The 22,652-nt window shown below is 41.8% G+C and overlaps 1 protein-coding gene across 1 annotated transcript in view; it reads left to right on the top strand.

The window, feature by feature from the left end:
• The window catches only part of LOC137369796 (tyrosine-protein phosphatase non-receptor type 13-like), a 66,313-nt gene extending 47,475 nt beyond the window's left edge, over positions 1–18,838 (top strand). The window contains exons 3-4 of the mRNA XM_068031326.1: positions 15,621–15,790; positions 18,752–18,838. Coding sequence (XP_067887427.1) covers positions 15,621–15,790; positions 18,752–18,838 — 257 coding nt within the window. The remainder of the gene's footprint in view (positions 1–15,620; positions 15,791–18,751) is intronic.
• The last annotated feature ends 3,814 nt before the right edge of the window (positions 18,839–22,652 follow it).

The raw sequence follows: 22,652 nt of genomic DNA, 5'->3' as shown, positions 1-22,652 counted from the left end.
AGAACCCTAGAGGTCCTGTTTTTTAACTTTCTACCTAACTCCCTAAACTCCCCCTGCAGGACCTCATCACTCTTCCTGCCTATGTCGTTGGTACCGAAGTGTACCACAACCTCTGGCTGTTCACCCACTCCCTTCAGAATGCCCCCTGTCCATTCAGAGACATCCTTGACCCTGGCACCAGGGAGGCAACATATCATCCTGGAGTCTCTTTCACGTCCACAGAAGCGCCTATCTGTGCCCTTGACTATAGAGTCCCCTCTAACTATTGCTCTTCTGCGCTTTGTCCCTCCCTGCTGAAAAACAGTGCCAGCCGTGGTGCCACTGCTCTGGCTGCTGCTGTTTTCCCCCGATAGGCCATCCCCCCCAACAGTATCCAAAACGGTATACTTGTTAGAGAGAGGTATAGCCACAGGGGATTCCTGCACTGACTGCCTGCCCCTTCTAGCGGTCACCCATCTATCTGCCTGCACCTTGGGTGTAACCACTTCTCTAAAACTCCTGTCTATGACACTTTCTGCCACTTGTATGCTCCTAAGTGCATCCAGTTGCCGCTCCAACCGATCCATGCGGTCTGTGAGGAGCTGCAACTGGGTACACTTCCTGCAGATGTAGTCGTCCGGAACGCTGGAAGAGTCACGGACTTCCCACATCTCACAGGTGAAGCACTTCACCCCTCTGTCATTTCTAGCACTAATTGTTAATTAATATAAAATAAATACTTATTAAATCCTTACTAAATTGTTATAATTAACTATATGGTCCCTAGTGCTAGATTTCTACTATAAATATTAAATGCTAACTAAATGCAGTAATCTCCTCCCTCTGGTTTAGTTACTCTACTTATTAATTAGTTAATTAAGGGTTTTAATCAATTTTTATCAATGTTTTATTTTCAAATTCGGTACAACAAATTAAGATTAAGTGCATAAGCATAATGCGGGCTCGCACTAATATTTTGATCGGGAGCACGTGGTTATCTCACCTGTCTCGCTATATTGGCTGCAGATATTAAGTATCAGAAGTCATTTTTATAACATTAACTGTTCTAGGTTTGATGGAGCTGATGACTCTTGTGTATTCCTACAAATTCTTGTACCTTCCAATGCAATTCTTGGCCCATAGTAACTCTGATGCAACAAGAGAGTGGGTTGGGTCGGAGGATTTTTGTACTGGAAACCCAAAAGTATGATTCGAATTTAACCTGTTAAACAGGATGTGTTTTAAAATTTTTCAACAGGTTTCTGACCTGATAGTCAGTCAATTTGACAGGCTGGGTGGCTGTTGGGTCAGAAAGCAGCCAGGGAGCAGATCAGAGATAAACCTGACATCATGTTCAGGGTTGGGGGAGTGGTGGTGGGAGCCAGACATTGCTAGGGAAGTGAGGGCTAGGTTCAGCCAATTGTGGGGGAGTCAGACAGGACAGGACGGGGTGAGGTGGGGGAAGGTTTGGCTAATCCTGGGGTTGGGGGGTGTGGTGTGGGTGAGTGGGAGGAGGTTCAGGAGATCCGGCTAATCGCGAGGAGGGGAGATTTGATCAGTCACGGTGCGGGGTGTCGGGCATGGGGGTTAGGTTGTACAGAGGGAAATTTGGTGGAACTGGGGGAAGCACTCCTGCTCCCCCTGGCATACAAGCAGTGCTGGAAAGGCATTTACCTAAAGGATCCAGCCCATCATGCCTCCTTTCAGCTGTCAGGTTTTCTGGGGCCCGAGAAACTGGCCTATAAGTGTTAATGAATAAAATTTACTTTGAAATGAAAGCAGGCAGCCTCCTTAAAGTATTTTTGTGACTCATCCACCTCTTCAGGACAAGTTGGTCACCCACTCCTGACCTGCCTTCATTAAAAACAGATTGAGGTCAGGTTGCTCATTTCTTTTTATTTATATCTCTACACCCACCCCATGTTTTCTAATGTTTAAATTTCATGGTGCATTTGTGTAAAGTTTATGTAAAAATAATAGCTTAGTAGTAATGTTCCAAAATAAGATGCCATTGCTAGTATTTGTTGCATGCCATATGTTTGTTTTTCAGTAAATTCAATTTCTATGGGCAATATAAATTTTGTATTCAAGATATAATAGATTTTTGGATGCTAAGGGAAATGGGAATAGTGTGGGAAGGTGGAGTTGAGGTTGGGGATCAGCCATGATCTCACTGAATGATGGAGCAGGCTCGAAGGGCCAAATGGCCTACTCCTGCTTCTATCTCTTATGTTCTTATGATGAGTAATAATTTACACAGACAGGAGGGGTATGGGGCACAAATGTTTCCAAATCTGTTATATTTGTATTTGGGGCTTAAATGCTTTTGTGTTTTTTTGACGAACAAGAGATACCAGCAGATAAACTATAATGAAACACAGTAAAATATATTAAAAGTACTACTTTATCTGCATCAACCTTTATTGTATTGCATGTCCCAGTTGATTCAGATGGAGTTTTTTCTAATAAAACCAGATCAGCTGTCATTGGCAGAGTGGAATGCAAATGGCCAACTCATCTTTAACTATTATCACACTAAATAGATACATGTAGAATAATAGAATTTCACAGCACATGAACTGGCCATTGGTCCATCATGGCTGTGCTAGCTCTCTGAAAAGCTGATCCAATTAGTCCTATTCGACAACAAGAACTCGTATTTATATAGCACTTTAACGTCCCTAGGTGCTTCCCAGGTGTGTTATCATACAAAATTTGACACTGAGCCACATAAGGAGATGTTAGGACTGATGACCAAAATAGGTTTTTAGGTGCATCGCAAAGGGGGAAAGAGAAGTTTACGGAGGAATTCCAGAGCTACCAGTGGCCAGCTAAGTTAAGGATGGTACCAAATTAAAAGAAAAGGCATGCAGTGTTGTGAAAATTAGTGGTAAGTCAGAAGATTGGGAGCATTTTCGAAACCAGCACAGGATGACTTTCTCAAAAAAAAAAGAGAGAAAATAGATTGAAAGTAAACTAACCAGAAATATAAAAACAGACAGTAAGAGCCTCTGCGAGTATATAAAAAAGAGTTGTAAACGTTGGTCCCTCAGGGCTGCATTTTATTCTAGCGAAAGGGTTCCTGTCGGTGGACTGTATGGTGGGGGGAGACCCCGCTTTGGTTCTCCGTCAGACCCCCGAAGCAATTTAATGGCGGGCAGCCAATGAACTGCCTGCTGTCGAGCGCTCGTCCCTTTAAGGGTAGAACTGCTGGTCTTACGAGCTGCCAGCCAATCGGAAGTCCGGCAGCTCTACAGTACCAGCAGCAATGCCACTGGAAGCAGTGGTGACTGCTGGTACTGCAGGAGGCCATGCAACACCTCAGACTGGAGGAGACCCTAGCACAGGCAGGTGGGGTCAGGGTCACTGGGGCCATTCAGGCAGGCTTCAGTGACTGGGTAGACACTGCTAGGAGGCCGCCAGGGTTTACCAGGCCGTGTCTCCCATGGTGGCGGACCCTTCCATCTTCCACAAAATTGGGGTGGAGCCAGGAAGAGGCCCTTAAATGTCCATTAATTAAACACTTATGGGCCTCAATTGGCCTGGGGTGGGAAAGCTGTCCTCTGCCTTCCCTGTACTGGACAAAATGGCAGGGGGCCTGGGCAATGTTGAGAATGGCACCCCCTGCCATTTGTTTTTTTCCCCTCCCCACTTTGTGCCCACAAAATTCTGCCCTTAGAGGATGAGACTGGGCAATTAATGGGGAACAAGGAAATGGCAGAGACTTTGAACAAATATTTTGTATCTCTCTTCATGGTAGAAAACACGAAAAGCATCCCAATAATAGTAGAAAATCAGGAGCAAAGGGGAGGCAGGAACTTCAAACAATAACTATCAGTAGAGGAAAAAGTACTAGGTAAACTAATGGGACTAAAGGCTGACAGGTCATCTGGACTTGATGACCTGCATTCTAGAGTCTTAAAAGAAGTGCCTGCAGAGATTGTGGATGCATTGGTTGTAATCTTCCAAAATGTCCTAGATTTTGGAACGATCCCAGTGGATTGGAAAATCACAGATGTAATGCCCCTGTCCAAGAAAAGAGAGAGACAGCAGGAAACAATAGGCCAGTTAGCCTAACATCTGTTATTGGGAAAATTGAAGAATCCATTATTAAGGAAGTAGTACCAGGACATTTAGAAAATTAAAATACAATCCAGCAGAGTCCATGTGGTTTTATGAAAGGGAAGTCATGTTTGACAAATTTATTAGTTTTTTGAGGATGTAATGGGCAGGGTATATAAAGGGGATCCTGTAGATGTAGTGTATTTGGATTTCCTAAAGGCATTCGACAAAGTGCCACATAAAAGGTTACTGCACAAGATAAGAGCTCGTGGTTTTGGGGTTATATATTAGCATGGATACAGGATTGGCTAACTAACAGAAACAGAGTGACAGAATAATAGGTCATTTTCAGGTGGGCAAACTGCAACTTGTGGGGTGCCACAGGGGTCAGTGCTGGGGCCTCAACTATTTACAGTCTGTATTAATGACTTGGATGAAGGGACCAACTGTATTGTAGCCAAATTTGACGACTATTCAAAGATAGGTAGGAAAGCAAGTTGCAAGGAGGATGTAGAGGGCTGAGTTTAGTTGTGCCAGCGGGGCTCCCGGCACTAGGCCGAAAAGGTGGTGAGAATCCCGCCTCAGCCATTTGGCCCTTTTAAGACGGGGATCCCACCTGCAAGATCTGCCGGCCAGTCAGAGGGCTGCCAGGTCTATAGTATCAGCAGCACCACCTGGAATGGTGGCCACTGCTGGTACTACAAGAGGCCTTGGAACTAGGTCCAACGCTGGAGACCCAGACCCAAGGTAAGTGAGGCGGGGTCTCCAGGGCCAGACCAGCAGGCCCTGACAATGGTAGGGGCAAGGCGGACATTGAGATCAAGGGGAGAGGGTTCAGGGAGGTGGGTTGTTTGCCAGCGGAGTCCCTCCATGGCCACAGATTGCCTATGGAGCGCCCCCTCCCCTCAAGCCTGTAAGGAGATCTCTTCATTTCACTGGGTGACCTCGCCGTGTGGTGGAGGTCTCCCCCTGCCGCTGGCTTAATCCCAGCGGGGCTGGGAAGAGGCTCTTAAGTGGCTGATAATAGGCTGCTTAAGGGCCTCAATTGGTGTCTGGGTGGGAGGGTGCGTCAGCCTATCTTGCCCCTGACTTAATCGCGCTGCAACGGGAAGGCAATGGGCCCTGAGCCCAACCCTCACCCCCCCACCCCGCCTCCCACTACAATTCTGTGGGCCCCCCGACTCCTAACCCATCTCCGGGGGGACCCATTAAATCCAGTCCAGAGTCTGCAAAGATAGGTTGTGAGTAGGCAAAAATTTGGCAGAGTATAATGTGGAAAATGTGAGGTTATCCACTTTGGCAGGAAGAATAGGAAAGCAAAATATTATTTAAATGGAGAGAGACATGGGAACGTCGCAGTATACTGGGATCTAGTTGTCCTCGTACATGAAACACAAAAAAGTTAACATGCAAGCACAGCAAGTAACTAGGAAGGCAAATTGAATGTTGGCCTTTTTTGCAAGGAGGATGGAGTATAAAAGCAGGGAAGTCTTGCTGCAACTTTACACTGCTTTGTGAGATCACACGCACTGCAGTTTTGGTCTTGTTTTGGTCTTGTTTAAAGAGGGATATACTTACACTGATGGTAGTTCAGTGAATACTCACAAGGTTGATTCCTGTAATGAAGAGGTTGAGCAATTTGGGTCTGTAGTCATTGGAATTTAGAAGAATGAGAGATGAACTTACTGAAACGTATGATTCTAGGGGGTGCCTGACAGGGTAGTTTCTGAAAGGATGTTACACCTCATGGGAGAATCTAGAACTGGGGGGCATAGATTCAGAATAAAGGGTCTCCGATTTAAGATGAGGAGGAATTTCTCTTCTGAGGGTCATGAATCATTGGAATTCTCTACTCCAGAGAGCAGTGGAGGCTGAGTAATTGAATATATTCAAGACTGGGATAGAACGATTTTTAAACTGTAGGGGAGTTGGGGGTTATGGGGAACAAGTAGGAAAGTGGAGTTGAGGTCAAAATCAGATCAGCCATGATCTTATTGAGTAACAGAGGAGGCTCGAGGGGCCATATGGCCTCCTCCTCCTATTTCTTATGCTCTTGTGGCTTCAGGCTTAGGGCCTAGGCAGCTGAAGGCACTGCTTCCAGTGCCAGAGTGATTAAAATTGGGGGTACTCGAGGCCAGTATTATAGGGCTGGAGGAAATTATAGAGATAGGTAGGGATGAGGCCATGGAGGCATTTGAAAATGGGGATCAGGATTTTAAAATTGAGGTATTGCTTAACTGGGAGCTGATGTAGATCAGCAAAAAATGGGGGATGTGGGTCAACAGGATTTGGTGCAAGTTGGAACACAGGCAGCAAAGTTTTGGATGACTTCAAGTTTGCAGAGCGTAGAATGTGGGGACCAGCCAAGAGTGCATTCGAATAGTCAAATCTAGAGGTAACAAAGGCATGGAAGAGGGTTTCAGATGAACAGAAGCAGGGGTGGAGTCGAGCTATGTTATGGAAGTGGAAATAAGCAGTCTTGGTAATGTCATGGATATGTGGTCAGAAGCTCATTTTGGGGTCAAATATGACACCAACGTTGTGAATGGTCCGGATTAATCTCAGACAGCTGCCAGGGAGAAGGAAGGAGACAATAGCTAGGGAACGGAGTTTGTAGTGGGGACCAAAAACAATGGCTTCAGTCTTCCCAATATTTTGTTGGAGGAAATTTCTGCTCATTCTGTACTTAATGTTGGACAAGCAGTCTGAAAATTTTAAGGCGGTGGAAGGGTCAAGAGAGGTCGTGGTGAGGTGGAGTTGGGTTCCATCAGCGTACATGTGAAAACTGGAGCTGTTTTTGGATAATATCGCTGAGGGGCAGCATGTGGTGGAGAATAGGAGGGGCCCAAGGATGGAACCTTGTGGAATACCAGAAGTAATATTGTGGGAGCTGGAAGAGAAGCCATTGTAGGTGATTCTGTGGCCTTGAGTGATAAGAATGGAACTAGGCAAGCGCAGTCACACCAAGCAGGAAGATGGTGGAGAGACGTTGGAGATGTCAAAGACTGCAGAGAGGACAGGTCAGGAGGGATGAGGAGGAATCGTTTAACTTTGTCACAGTCACATAGGATGTTATTTGTGACTTTGATAAGAGCCATTTAAGTACTGTATCAGGGTGGAAGCTTGCTTGGAGGGTTCAAAACCTGGAGTTTCAGGAAAGATGTGAATGGACTTAGGCGGTAACATGCTCACGATTGGTCGGAGCTGGGGTGTTACTTTGCAAGGATGGAAGAGTTGATTATTCGAGGAGAGGGATGATGACAGATTTGAAGGTGAGAGGGACAGTACCTGAGGAGATTGAACTATTACCAAAATCAGCTAACATAGGAACCATGGATGATTTAGTGGGAATAAGGTTTAGGGAGCAGGAGACGCGTCACATAGACACCATAGACTTTCTTACATGGTGCTCGCACCCATCCTAAAGTCGGGTCCCAAAAACAGGACACAATACACAATATTCTAATGGCACAACAAATTATTTGAGAGATTTGTTTTTCTTGTCTGTTTGCTCTTCAAATAGAGTTGTTAGCAGTGGTAAATTAATTATCTATCCTATATTGGCATTCTATCATCATCAAGTACTTCAAGCACAACTGGTGCAAATGAGGAAAAAACAGTGGTGCGGGGCTTCTTTTTTCATGCCCAACTATGTGCATCTTTGTTCCAAACTTAGTAAAGGACCCCATTTCCTGCAGAAGCCATCTTTATAGACTCTTTGGGCACAACACATTTGCATAGGATTCTTGCAGCCAGCAAAAAGAGGAATCATTCAGCCTCTAATTGCATCGTTTGAGGCCAGAGGTGAAAGACCACTGTATAGTCCATTACATCAACTCATCTCCTGACCATGTCTGATACTGTATCATAGCTGCTCTGTACACCTGCATGTACATGAGGTGGTCATAATCTAATTAATGAATTCTCTGATTTGATATGAAATTAACTTGTACAGCTCTTACTACTTACTAGCTTAATGATGTAACTTTTTAAATGATTGAACAAAATTATAAGATTTTTATCTACTGACTCCCAATTCTTGTCAACAAGAGTTAACACTAAAATGCTTAGTAAACATTGTGAAAACAGGTTATGATTGGATTATGTCAGTATCGGGCTACCTACAGTAGGACCAGTTTTAGTAACTAAAGCTGATCAGTTTATATGGTTGTTTTGAGCATGTTGGGACTTGACCTGTCTATAATTATCTCAGAATTTGCTCAGCAGTGAAATAAGTAGATATCGAGGATTAACTTTACTGTGGAAATGTGTTGATGATGCAGATAGCCTCTTGTGCAATTAAAGTGACAGTCCCCTGCTGCTTTGTTCAATGTCACTTACTACTCCTGCTGATGGTTGGGAGAGGGTAGTTTGCATCATTATTTTTTCTGTGGCCATCAATGCACCTTTGTGATTCTCTGGGAAAAATATATGCTTCTGGAGGGTGTGGCAAAATCTGTGCTCCTGGAGGGTGGGTCCAATTTCTTACTGATATGGAACACCTATTCCCTTGGTTTGCTTTTTTTCGGGTAACCTAGCCATAAACTGACAAAACCAGTTCATCATAGACTGGCAAATTCAAGTAGCAATTCAGGCTGGGACTGAAACTTTAAAGGCTTCAAAGTTCTTAGGTTTGTCTTTCCTTGTCTGTCACAACTCTTGCATTTTTTTTTTTGTAAGTGACCTTCAAAAACGTCTTCAGTCTAAAGATACTTTTTTATTTTATTAGTCTTCTGTTTAGCAGGTTACATGGTACTTGCAGATACATAAATTAAGTGCCGTGTACAGCTCTGCACTTCATACTTGGGCAGGACTGCTAATTGGCAGGTTCAGGCTTTACACTCATGGGGCAACTTGGATCAAATGGAGGAAGGAGAGTAAGGGGTAAGGTTGGGTCCTTCCTTCTGAGAATAGTGTACAGTTAGCTCTCCTACAGTTTTTTTTATTATTAAGAACATAAGAAAAAGGAGCAGGAGTAGACCATATGGCCTCTCAAGTCTGCTCCACCATTCAATATGATCATAGCTGATCTTCTGCCTCAACTCCAATTTCCCACTCGTTCCCGTATTCATTGATTCCCAGAGACCAAAATTCTGTTTATCTCAGCCTTGAATATACTAAATTATGGAGCAGCCACAACCCTTTGAAGTCGAGAATTTCAAAGATCCACAACCCTCTGAGTGAAGAAATTTCTCCTCATCTCAGTCCTAAATGATTGATCCCTTATCCTGAGACTATGCCCCTGTGTTCTAGATTCCCCAGCCAGGGAAACAACCTGTCGGTGTCTACCCTATCAACTCCTTGAGAATCTTGTATGTTTCAATGAGATCACCTCTGAGAGCAAGGCTGACACTCCAGTGCAGTACTGAGGGAGTGCGACAATGAGAGCTGGTGTCTTTTGGTGAGCCATTAAACCAAGGCACCCATATTTCTGCTTGGATGGATGTGAGAGATCCCATGGCAGTATTTGGAAGAACAGCAGGGGAGTTATCCCCAGTGTGCTAGCCAATATTTATCCCTCAATCAACAAGACAAAAACAAATGATTTGGTCTTTAGCACATTGCTGTTTGTGGGAGTTTGCTGTGTGCAAGTTGTCTTCCACATTTCCTAGATTATAACAGAGACCATACTTCAAAAGTACTTAATTGGCTGTAAAGTGCTTTGAGACATCCAGTGGTCATGAAAAGTGCCATATAAATCCAAGTCTTTTCTTTTTCTTTCATTTCTCTAAACTCCAGAATGTATAGGCGCAATTCACCCAGTCTTCCTTCGTAGGACAATCCTCTCATCCCAGGAAACAATCTAGTGAACCTTTGCGGCACTCCTTTCAATGCAAGTATGTCTTACCTTAGATTTGGAGACCAAAACTCTGCACAGTACTCCAGGTATGGTCTCACCTAAGCCTCATACACTTCCTTATTCTTGAACTCCATTCTGCTTAAAATGAAGGCCAGCATGCAATTTGCCATACCTGCATGCTAATTTTCTGTGTTCTTTGTACAAATACACCCAAGTTTCTCTGAACCTCAACATTTAGAAGTTTAATGCCTTTTAAAAATATTCTATTTTTCCATTATTACCAAAGTAAATAACCTCACACTTCCCACAATATACTCCATCATCCACTTTGTTGCCCACTCACTTAACCTGTCTATATCGCTTTGCAGCCTCTTTGTGTCATCTTCATAGCTTACATTCCCACTTAGCTTTGTATGGTCAGCAAACCTGGATGCATTACTCTCTGTCTCCTCATCTAGGTCATTAATATAGATTATAAATAGTTGAAGCCCCAGCACTGAGATAAACAGAATTTTGGTCTCTGGGAATCAATGAGGCACTCTACTAGCTGCACCCTGCCAACTTGAAAATGTCCTGTTTATCCCCACTGTCTACTTCCTGTCTGTTAACCAATCCTCCATCCATGCTTATATTACCCCCAACTCCACCCCTTTACCCTACTAATTACATCCTCAAAAAACTCTAAGAAATTTGTCAGACACAATTTCCTTTTCCAGAAACTGTGTTGACACTGTCTGAGCATACTATGATTTTCTAAGTGCATTGTTAAGACTTCCTTAATAAGATTCCAGCATTTTCCACATGACTGATGTCAGGCTAACTGGCCTAAAGTTTCCTGTTTTCTCTCCCTCCTTTATTGCATGATGGTATTGCATTTGCTAACTTCCAATCTACTGGGACCATTCTTGAATCTCGGGGAATTTTGGAAAATCTCTGCAGCAGCCTCTCTTAGAGCCCTAGGATGTGGGCCATCAGGTCCAAAGGATTTGTTGGCTTTTAGCTCCTTGAGTTTCTCTAATACTTTTTCTCTGATATTAATTACTTTAATTTCCTCACTCTTATTAGCCCCTTGGTTATCCTGTATTTCTGGTATGTATTTTGTATCTTCTGCTGTGGAGACGCACACAATATTTGTTCAACGTCTCTGCCATTTCCTCATTCCCAATAATTTCTCCTGTCTCTGCCTCTTCCCCTAAAAGATGATGTTTACTTTAGCTCCTCCTCCTTTTTATATACTTGCAAAAGCTCTTACAATCTGTTCATATTTCTGGCTAGTTTACTCTCATTTTATTTTTTTCCCCTTTTTATCAATCTTTTAGTCACCCTTTGCTGATTTCGAAAACTCTTCCAGTCTTCTGGCTTACTACTATTCTTCAACAATATAAGCCTCTTTTAATCTAATATGATCCTTAACTTCCCTTGTAAGGCCTGAATGGATCTTGCTTGCTGAATTTTTGTTTTTTAATGCAATGTATTTTGTTGAACATTTTGATCATTTCTTTATATGTTTCGCACTGTTTATTTACCACCATAGCTTTTAGTCTATTTACCCAAACGACCTTAGCTAGCTCTCTTCTTGTAGCTATGTAATTGGCTTTCAGTTGAAGATTCTTATTTTGATCTCAAGTATATTGCTCTGAAAGCTAATATGGAATTTAGTTGTATTATGATCTCTTTTTTTTCCCCCAGAGGATCTTTTACTGTGAGATTACTGCCACATTACACAATACTAGATCTAAAATAGCTTTATCCCGAGTTGGTTGAACAATGTGTTGTTCAGGAAATTGTTGCAAAAGCATTCTACAGGCTCATCTTCCAGACTCCCTTTGCCAGTTTGATTTGTCCATCTATATGAAGATTAAAGTCCCCCATGATTATTACATTGCCTTTGATATAAGCTCCAATCATTTATTACTGAATTCTCTGTTCATTGGTATAACTACTCTTAGTAGAATGGGGGTGGCAGGGTGGTGGGTGGCCTATAAACTACCTTCACCAGCATTTCTGACTCTTGTTATTCCTAATCTCCACCCATACTGATCCTACTTCCTGATCTTCTGAGTCAAGATCTTTTCTTACTACTGTCCTATGTCATCCTTTATTATCAGGGCTACTCCTCCTTTTCCATTTTGTCTATCATTTCAAAATGTTGTATACCCTGGAATATTTATTTCCCAACTTTGGTCACCTTGTAACTATGTCTCTGTAACGGTCATTGGATCTAAACCATTTATCTTTTTGTGCCGCTAGTTCATGTATCTTATGGATGCTTTGTGCATTCATATAAAGAGCTTTTAATTCTATTTATTTACTACTATTCTCTGTATGGACATTATTTGCTGATGCATTATTATATTTAAACACTCTGTCCTTCCCTATTCCACTCTACTTGTCTTTATCCAAATCGCTACACTGCTCTGGTGCCTCAACTTTTCTCTTTAGATTTCTAAATCTCCCTTCATTTGATCCCTCCTCCATTTTTAGTTCATAGCCCTGTCCACAGCCCTAGTTATATGAATCGCCAGAACACTGATAACAGCCCAGTTTAAATGGAGTCCATCACAATGGAGCAGCTCCCTCTTTCCCCAGTACTGGACTCTGCCCATGAATTGAAACTTCTTCCCACACCACTCTTTGAGCCAAGCGTTTAATTCTCTAATCTGCTTGACCCTATGCCCATATGCATGTAGCTCGGGTAGTAATCCAGAGATTATTATCCTTGATCTGCTTATTAATTTAGTAGAACCCAGTTCCTCAAGCTCTCGCCACAGAACCTTCCCCACAGTTCTGCTTATGTCATTGGTTCCTACATGGACCTCGACAACAACTTCTTTCCTCTTCCACTCTAAGTTAGTCTCCAGCCTCGAGGCGATGTTCTGAACCCTGGCACTGGGCAAGCAATGCAACCTTTGGAACTCCTCGTCTCAACTGCAGTTAACGACATAATGCCCCCTAACACTGCCACATTCCTTTTCACTCCCCCCACTTGAATGTACTCCTACGCCATGGTGCTATGGTCAGTGTGTCCATTCACCCTGCAGTCCTTGCTCTCACCCACACAGGCAGCAAGTACCTCGTATCTGTTGGACAAAGATGAGGGTTGCAGTTCCTCCATCACTATATCTTGGATCCCCATACCTGTCTGACTCTCAGTCACACCCTCCTGTCCCTGACCATCGACCAACTCTAAAGTACTACTTAACCTGCCATGCTGCATTTAATACAGCACAGTGAATATGTGCATATTCAATTTTTCCAGGAGCCATGTTGTCTGTGTGCAAACAGTAAATTTCAGATTTATTCATGTCAGTACTGCATCCATAAATAGATTGGGAGGACTAGTTTGTCTGAGAAAAATAACAGTACCCTGTAATTTTGAACCTTGAGGATGTAGTTTTGTTCATTTTTCATCCTAGTTTATATGTTCGATGGCTTTAAAAAGAACGTTAAGTTGACTTCTGTAATTTTAAAATTAATGATATGACATCTTACTGTCTGATAAAATATTGCAGATTTATACCAATTTCTTGGATCCCAACCATATTTGTTTGTGTACATGCTACCTATTGTATGGATGTTATAAGTGGGGCATGATGTTTAACGTCTGAACTTAGAGATCATATAGGTTGGGGGTTTAAGTGTCCATGGCAAAGTAGAAGTAATTTTATGCTGTTTGAGGTATAAGATTGTTAGTTAGGTTCTCTTGAGTGTAGGATTGCAAAATCCCAACTGATGAATTACTTGCTGCCAGGATAGGAGTTGCCACTTAGAGACCTGTAGCACGAGTCAGCAGTCGATGGAAGAGTAAATGAGGAGGAAGTTATTATAGTCTGACTAAGACCAAAAGTTCTCTTGCAGTTTAAAAGTCTTTTGAAGCCTGGCGGTTTCTGCCCAGTGCAGGGTAAAGCAATGACTGGATATTATGTTTGTAAAAGTCTTGTCACTTTTATATGTACCACACTCATGGCTAAGATCGGAACACGTGGAGTTTTATAACTATAACATTTGCTTTAAGGATAAAATATTTTTAGAAGAAAGTATATGTCGATTGTCAAGTCATACTAGTTTCTGTCTCCCCAAAATACTTGTGTGAAGATGGTTTCTATTCAAGGTCTAAAATGCTCACTAGGGATGTCTGTGTACTGATGGCGAGTTTCCATCAGGAATGGTTAACACTTGAGCTTTGTATTTAGGAAGGTAACCCGTCAGCAGTTGAATACAATGGAATGTGATATAAGTTAATATTCTGGAACTTTTGCTTGATTTCCTTTTGAAGTGGGGGGGGGGGGGGTGGGAGAAATGTCAGTTGCATCTGCTTCAAAATTTTATTTGTGTTTTTCACTCTCTCAGGGCACTTTGGTATATGCTAAATTGTTAGATGTAGTGGGCTGTGGTCAGAGTAGCTTTTTTATGTTATTTTGCTCATGTTGTTTCTTGCTGTAAAATTTATCCTTGCTCGTTCCTAACTTTTTCTCATTTTTTTTCTTTTGAAGGGTGGGAATTTCTGCCCAGTGCAGAGTAAAGTGATGCCTGGATATTATGTTTGTAAAAATCATATCACTCATATATACTACACTCATAGCTAAGATCAGAACTTGTGGAGGCAGAATGGATAGCAAGCTGGATGCAAAACAAAAGACAGATTCGGGGTTAAAGGTAGTTACTCAGATTGGCAAATGTTGATCAGTGGTGGGCTAACTTCCTCACCATTTATAGAAACAATTTGGACTGTGGAGTCAGGAGTACAATTTCAAAATTTGCAGATGACAAATTTTGCTTCTTCCCTAGCCTTTGGGTGCCAAATTCAGTTTATATATCCCTTCTCCTGTCCTAGCTAAGATCTGTTAGCTCATCATAGACCAAAGATCAAACATAGGAGCTTCCTGGTCTATATAGCACAGTGATCCACCATATTCATTTATCTTCCAAGCTTTTGGGGTGGGACAGTTTTGCCCATTTTAATGTGGGTGGAGATTTAGTTACATACTGTCAGTTCATTTTCTATCCACTAGCAAAGTATCACTAACAATATATTCAACTTGATAGTTTGTAATGGCACAATATTTGATTCCATTGTCATCTTGATGTTTAATTGAGTTTTGACTTTGCCAGTACAATCTTGTCATAGAGTCATAGAGAGATATAGCACTGAAACAGGTCCTTCAGCCCACCGAGTCTGTGCCGACCAACAACCACCCATTTATACTAATCCTACATTAATCCCATATTCGATACCGCATCCCCACCATTCTCCTACCACCTACCTACACGAGGGGCAATTTACAATGGCCAATTTACCTATCAACCTGCAAGTCTTTGGCTGTGGGAGGAAACCGGAGCACCTGGCGGAAACCCATGCGGTCATAGGGAGCACTTGCTAACTCCGCACAGGCAGTACCCAGAACTGAACCTGGGTCGCTGGGTCACTGATATTGCAGTAAATAGACATTGCAGAGTATGAGTAATAGTTAAAGTGAGCAGCTTGAAAGAAAAATGCAGTCAGTGATATGAAAATTGAAAAGATGGTTGTTCATGAAGAAAAGAAAATTGCTATTATATATTAAAAAAAAAAGTGGAATGGTTGAACAAACATGGTACTGCTCAAAGTACTCAGTTTAATAAGATGTCATTTACCTTTTTCCTCAAACTCAGAATATCTAATTTCCAGATGTGGGGAGCCATTGGTATATGTTAGCAAGGGTGGGGGTGGAGTGTGGTGGGTGTAAGATAGGTCAGTTGTCTATGTAAATGATTTGTTGGTGTTTTTTCTTTTCTACAGCTGACCCTATTGCCCTAGGTTTTATCATCTCTCCCTGGTCTCTGCTGCTGTTACCCTCTGGCAATATTTCTTACACTGATGAGAATGTTTCCAACCAGGATCTACAAGCATTTACAGCCCCTGAGGTTTTGCAGAGTCAGACTTTGTCCTCACTTTCACATGTTGAAAAGGTATGGAACTAAATTTTCAGTTGTGTGGGAAGCTATATTTGCTTAAATTCACTTTGTGCATCATCATAAAGCTGAAATGTGAATGCTGTAAAAGCATTCTGTGTATCTGGCTCAGACCAAGGCGTTACATACTGTTTTGCATATGAAAATAAAACTAATGGCATCATATAATTCCACAGGCAGAATTTTACTGTATACTAAGGCAAACTAATTTAGAGGCAACATAACATTTGGAATTATTGAAATACAAGTCTTAACTACCTAGTTGTAAGCTGAATTTAAATTGCTGAATGATGTTTGCACCTGTTTCAAGAATTAATTGTGCTTAGCTTTAAACAATTCTGGCACAGGGAGGTCTCCCTCATCAGAAGTACATTTTGAGAAATAACGAGTATGCGCTCAGTCAAAATTGATGGTCACAGTATTGTGGGGATGCGTCGATACAGTTAGCTGTTAAAGGGGGGGCGACACTCCTAAACTTTGCCTATTGGCAATGCTCAGAGCGGTCAACATTGAACAAATCCTCAGATGAGATGTCAAGTCAGAACTCAACCACTTACAATAAATGTAAATCTGATTAATCGCTTCTAGCTGCATATTTTTCATTGGTAATGGGCATGGCCTGTTTGTGCCTTAATCAGAGTTTGTTGTTCTATTACTGCTATTTCTATTGCCTGGAACTTGCTGCCCACAAGAGTGGTGGAAGTGGAGATGATCAATGACTTCAAAATGAAATTGGATGGTCACTTGAAGGAAATAAACTTGCAGGAGGAGTGGGACTGACTGGATAGCTCCGTGAAGAGACAGCATGGACTCCATGGGCTGAGTGGCCTCCTTCTGTGCTGTAAATGACTCGGACTCTGCCTGCCTGCAGAAGCAACATCATAATGAAAATATGTATTATTGTTGTTGTCAGGGTGACAAAGCTAATTGGCAGTCACTCCATCATGGCATTAATATATTTGTTTCCTCTCTTTTTCTGTTTCCTTTCTCTTTATTACTTTCACTTTTTTGGGAGTGGGAGCACTGCTGTATTTTTGTTCCCTAACTGAATGACACTGAGGTCAATTGTGAAGCCTCTACTGCTGCCTCAGTTCAGATTGGCTAACTCATCATGGGCCAAAGTGGACTTTGATATTCTCCTGTTTTACACGACTCAAATACTCACTACCTAGCAGGCTGTGCCACTGGGGGAGTTGAAGCATTGCCTTGATTATTTTCTGAAGTGCCTGTAGTTAAATATTGAATAAATATGTCTTCAGAGTGCCTCAGAAATTTGACCTAGTTTGCTGCCTCAGAAATAATTTACAGTTTATTGAGTTTTAATCCACAACCCGTATCCTGGGCTTGGGGGGGTGGTGGTGTGGTGTGGGGTGGGGTGGGGGGGGTGCGGGGGAGGTGGGGAAGGTGACTTTAAAGTGTGAATTTCTAATTAATACTTGGTCAATTACTAACTTGGATTTCTTTGTCTGGCAAATAGTAACTTAAAACTATAGTTATATAAAGTTCTGAAGTTGAAGGAATTTGCTAGCTTATGGTGGTATTTGATTGCCTTAAAGTGATGGACTTAAAGTGTCATGGACAATAATATTATTCCAGCCAGTGTCCCTCGGTCAGGTATAGAATGTGCTCCCTCTAATCTTTTCTCCGTAACTTGCTTTAACCCTAATCTTAAATGTTAAAGTAATGCTGTTAGTTTCTTCATTTCCCTTATCCATCCTTGTGGTCTCTCCGAGGTTGGTGGTGTTTTGTGCAACTTGGGGTACTTCTGTGGCATCTGAACCAATTTGCATTCCGTTCATGTTACCCAAACTCATTTCGTATAGGAGCCTTGGAAAGGAGAGAGAAACACAAATGACAACAATAACAAGTTGCATTTTTAAAGTATCCTTCAAATTTAAAAAAAAATGTTCCAAAACACAGCACAATTAGAAACAGATGAATGAATGAACACCAAACCACAAAAGGAGTTGGAGGCACAGCCAAAAAGATGAATTTTGAGAATATTTTTAAATATTAAGAGAGATGTGGAGGGATTTGGGGAAGGAGGTCCCAGAGAATAGCCAAGACTCAGCCAACAGTGATGGGGTGAAGGGAGGGTGGTTGCACATAAGGCCAGGTTCTGAGGACGGAAAGGTGCAGGAGTAACATTAGGCTGAGTAAGATACAGTCCCAGGTCCATGAGATGAAAATATGTGTTAATTCACTGCATTATCCACTTGCCAACGTGAACTGAATGTCTAAAATTTCAAAAAAGAAAATTGATTAGTTATCTCAACATGGTGTGTATCACTGTTGTGTTCAAGAATGCAGCAGGTGCTAAGCAAGGTTATTTGGAGTGGTGTGATGTTTAAACATAGTCTGTAGCCTGGACTGCCGCGTGTGTTTAAAAAGACAAGATCTTCATGTTCATAAGGAAGTTCAAGTTAACTGGTTAGCCCCATCATCATAACTTTGGTCCTCTGCAGTTTGTTAAGTTAACACTGGGTCATAGGTAGCTGATTTTAAATTTATTCAAACGTTTTTTTGGAAAAGAGCATTCTATATATTGCCAAGTTGTTTTGATTTGTGACAATTTAAGATGAATCATGAGAAGCATATTAATGTGAAAATTTTCTGGGTAATATACAATAGAAATCTTTATGAAGGACAGCTTCCCATTTATCATCTTCGCCATTGTTGAAGAATAACAGTCAGACTAAGCTGACTTCATGCTCCAAAAATGGAACTGTAAAGATTCCTTTTGTGAGCTATTTGTCCCAATATGTTTGGAGAGTAGGATCTTTTTATTTAGGATCTCAATGTAATCAGTAAAAAGAATTAATGAAAATTATGATCAACAGGAGCTGTGTATTCTGAATGCTTAATATTGTATTGATATTAAAATGTAACTGATTCCCAACTTCACCATAATTGTAATTATTTTGTAAACTGTACTGAACTGTGACTTTTTATTTGCAGATGCATGTGTATTCTCTTGGTATGACTTTGTACTGGGGAGCCGATTATAAAATACCTCTGAACCAGGTGAGTGTAAAGTGCTTTTAAACCAGAGACTTTAGATGTATGCTGCTTTATTTTAAGAAAGTGTCCCAACTACATTTGGGACTAATGGCTAACACAGTCAGGGGGAAACCTCCTTGCTTCTGCACAGTTTCTGCATTTATAAAGATGCATTTCCTTTATATAGTGACTTCCCACCTAAACCCCCCATAATGCAATGGGAAGGCACCAAGTCTGTATTCCTCAAGAAATTTTCACAGCCATTCTCAAGCACCAGACAGATGAGGATCAGCTTGCTGGAGTTTTGTAGGTTCTGTTGTTTGGACGCTGCAGTTAAGAAATATATCCACAAGTTCATCATTGAGGTCTTGTCTCACTGACCTGTGCAACTTGGCAGCAGGCCTACTTGGCCCACAGCCTCTTTCGCCGCAGGCATATTTTGTATCTGCCACTGCAGCTGTTGTTGTTACTTGAATTGAAAGATAAGAGTTATTTATTTGGCACTGTAAAACCATGCAGCCTATTTTATTTAACAGTAGTTTTTAACATTCCTTTCAAACTTCACAAATACGTGAAGCATTTATATTCTTTTGTAAAAATGCTGGATAGATATTGGTCTGAAGCTGCAGTTATTTTTTTCATTAGAGATGTGAATTGGCTTAAAGTACTAACCAGCAATGAAGGAGCTTTATTCTTTGGCCACAAGCAGCTGTATTCTTGAAAAGAATACAAGAGATTGCTCTGCTGACAGCAGCAAGACATAATTACAGCTAAGGAGGGGTTTCATTTGGTAAACAAGATTTTGGAAATTCTGAGGCAATAAAATGAGTGTCTGCCAGGAAATTAGCAGTGCAGTTTAAGCTTATTAACTTCTTGATTGCTTTGTAGAGTCCATATTATATACCTTCAAATATGTGTCACCAAACCAAAAATTTGTGTGTTCGCAATGCATTTATTATAGATTAACATAGATTATGCATTTACCATAGAAAACGTCCCAAAGTGTCTTTGTGGGGGCGGAGGGGTGCAGCTGTGTGATGTTTATGACTGCACAAGGTAGATACAATAGATGGGGAAGAGCTGTGAAAATTCTTTATTGATCATTAATGCTTGAGGAAAAGGTTAAGATCTCGGAGTGGAAGTTACAGGCGCTTAAAATGAGCAAACAAAAACAAAACATATCCTCGAATGGTTAGACTCAGCAAATGAGTCATCACAGGCCAGGGAAATAGAGACCAAGTCACCATGGACTGAAGCTGAAGACCACTGCAACTAGGTAGATTGTTGCCATGAAAAGGAGACGTGTAGAGGGAACCCAAGGAAATGGGAATATTGGATAGATTAAAGATGTAATAAGTAGAAAAATGTAAGGAAGCTTGTTACTCGCGAGATCGTACCAATAATCAAATACCAGACACTAATAATGTAGGATGAAAACATGACATAGAAGAAAAGCAAGTTCTGGAAGAAGAGGCAAATACCAGAGAAAGTGGATGGAACAAAGGCACCGACTAAACAGTACAGGGATATTTTAGTTCTTGAGGAGTTTTGCTCAGGAATGTGAAGACCCATTTGTTGTAAGTGAAGTATCTATAGAATGGGAAGTTGTTAAAGTGCGTATTGAAAGAAGATCAGAAAGGGGACATGAAAGGACCCAGTGATGGTAATAGATGAAGGAGTAAAGGATGGTGAAGAAATAATATAAGGACTTTAAATGCCTCATATGCGAGGGTTGCCTTGCAAATCAAAGGGTGCAAAATAATGTTCTCTGGTTTGCTTCCATTGTTGGATAAAGTAGAGAAGATCGGCAAGAAAATTGAGGATGTAAATAAGTGATTTGCAGCCTGGTGTGAAAATAATGCTACCTTTTGAGGAGTAAATGGGAATATTTTTGGGATAAAAACTAAGAGGAGAACTGCGATGCACGTAGTCAAAGCAGGAACAGTGTGTTTAGGAGAATTGTAGAGGCAAATATCAAGAATTATCTAAGTTAAATAGACAGGAAACAAGAGCATATGGCAAAGCAAATGGATCCCAGATGAGACTGAGCACAGAGTGGAAGGTAATCAACAAAACAGGAAAATCGTTGCAGTTGTGAAGCGTAGAGGAGCCAGATAGCAGGCACAGCAGTTGTATTTATGTAGCACATTTCAAACAGAAGCATCCCAAAATGCCTTTGGAAGGGGAAGGGAGGCTGTGGAGAGAGAGAAAAAAGTAATAGATGGGGATTGGACACCAGAAAGAGGGATTAGCATAGGTGACTGAAAACTTGATTGAAAAGATGAGACTTGAGAATGTTTTTTAAAACTGGGGTGAAAAGTGCAAAGATAAAGGGGTTTAGTGAGAGAATTCCAGAGAGTGGGTCTGAGGTACCAGAAGGAAGGCTAACCTATGGTAAAATGCTTATGCATGAGCTCTCCTAACTATTAGAAATGTAGTACTGGTTGGAGGCTGTTGTGGAGGTAAGAATATCAGAAATGTGACTGACCATCGAGGATAGTAAAGGATACAACATGTAGGGGTTTAGTGTTAGGAAAGATAAACAGACAGGAAAGGAGTTCGTGCAGCCCTATATGTCCGGAACAACTGGGAGATGAAAAAATGTGATCCCGTGTGAGGTAGAAAGTTACAAAATAAACTACTCTGGACATTTTAATGTGAAAAAATCAAGCTAACACCTGCTACAAACCACTAGGTCAGAAAAGGACAGTCATGTGCACTATGATGAGATAAGGATATTTTTGAAATTAGAATACATTTCCATCAATCACATATAATTAGAGTACCTCAATGGTTCGAACACCAAGTTGGTGAATGTAATAATGAATGACTGCTTCATGATCCAGTCTGTCAAGGAGTCAATGGGAGACAGTGCATATCTTCACTTGGTAACGGTAAGTGATCCAGCTAACATGCAAGAAAAGAAAGTTTTTTAAATTCATTCATGGGATGTGGGCATCACTGGCTAGGCCAGCATTTATTACCCATCCCTAATTGCCCTTGAGAAGGTGGTGGTGAGCTGCCTTCTTGAACCGCTGCAGTCCATTTGGGGTAGATATACCCACAGTGCTGTTAGGAAGGGAGTTCCAGGATTTTGACCCAGCGACAGTGAAGGAAGGGCAATATGGTTCCAAGTCAGGATGGTGTGTGACTTGGAGGGGAACTTGCAGGTTATGGTTTTCCCATGTATTTGCTGCCCTTGTCCTTCTAGTTGGTAGAGGTCGCGAGTTTGGAAGGTGCTGTCTAAGGAGCCTTGGTGCATTGCTCCAGTGCATCTTGTAGATGGTACACACTGCTGCCACTGTGCGTTGGTGGTGGAGGGAATGAATGTTTGTAGATGGGGTGCCAATCAAACGGGCTGCTTTGTCCTGGATGCTGTTGAGCTTCTTGAGTGTTGTTGGAGCTGCACCCATCCAGGCAAGTGGAGAGTATTCCATCACACTCCTGACTTGTGCCTTGTAGATGGTGGACAGGCTTTGGGGAGTCAGGAGATGAGTTACTCGCCTCAGGATTCCTAGCCTCTGACCTGCTCTTGTAGCCACCTTATTTATAAGGCTACTCCAGTTCAGTTTCTGATCAATGGTAGCCCCTAGGATGTTGATAGTGAGGGATTCAGCGATGGTAATGCCGTTGAACGTCAAGAGGAGATGGTTAGATTCTCTCTTGTTGGAGATGGTCATTGCTTGGCACTTGTGTGGCGCGAATGTTACTTGCCACTTATCAGCCCAAGCCTGGATATTGTCCAGGTCTTGCTGCATTTCTACATGGACTGCTTCAGTATCTGATGAGTCACGAATGGTGCTGAACATTGTGCAGTCATCAGCGGACATCCTCACTTCTGACCTTATGATTGAAGGAA

Source organism: Heterodontus francisci, chromosome 1 (assembly GCF_036365525.1).
Source record: "Heterodontus francisci isolate sHetFra1 chromosome 1, sHetFra1.hap1, whole genome shotgun sequence".
Classification (NCBI taxonomy): domain Eukaryota; kingdom Metazoa; phylum Chordata; class Chondrichthyes; order Heterodontiformes; family Heterodontidae; genus Heterodontus; species Heterodontus francisci.
Note: the sequence above shows the minus strand (reverse complement) of the source record. Positions and strands in the feature narration are given on the sequence as shown.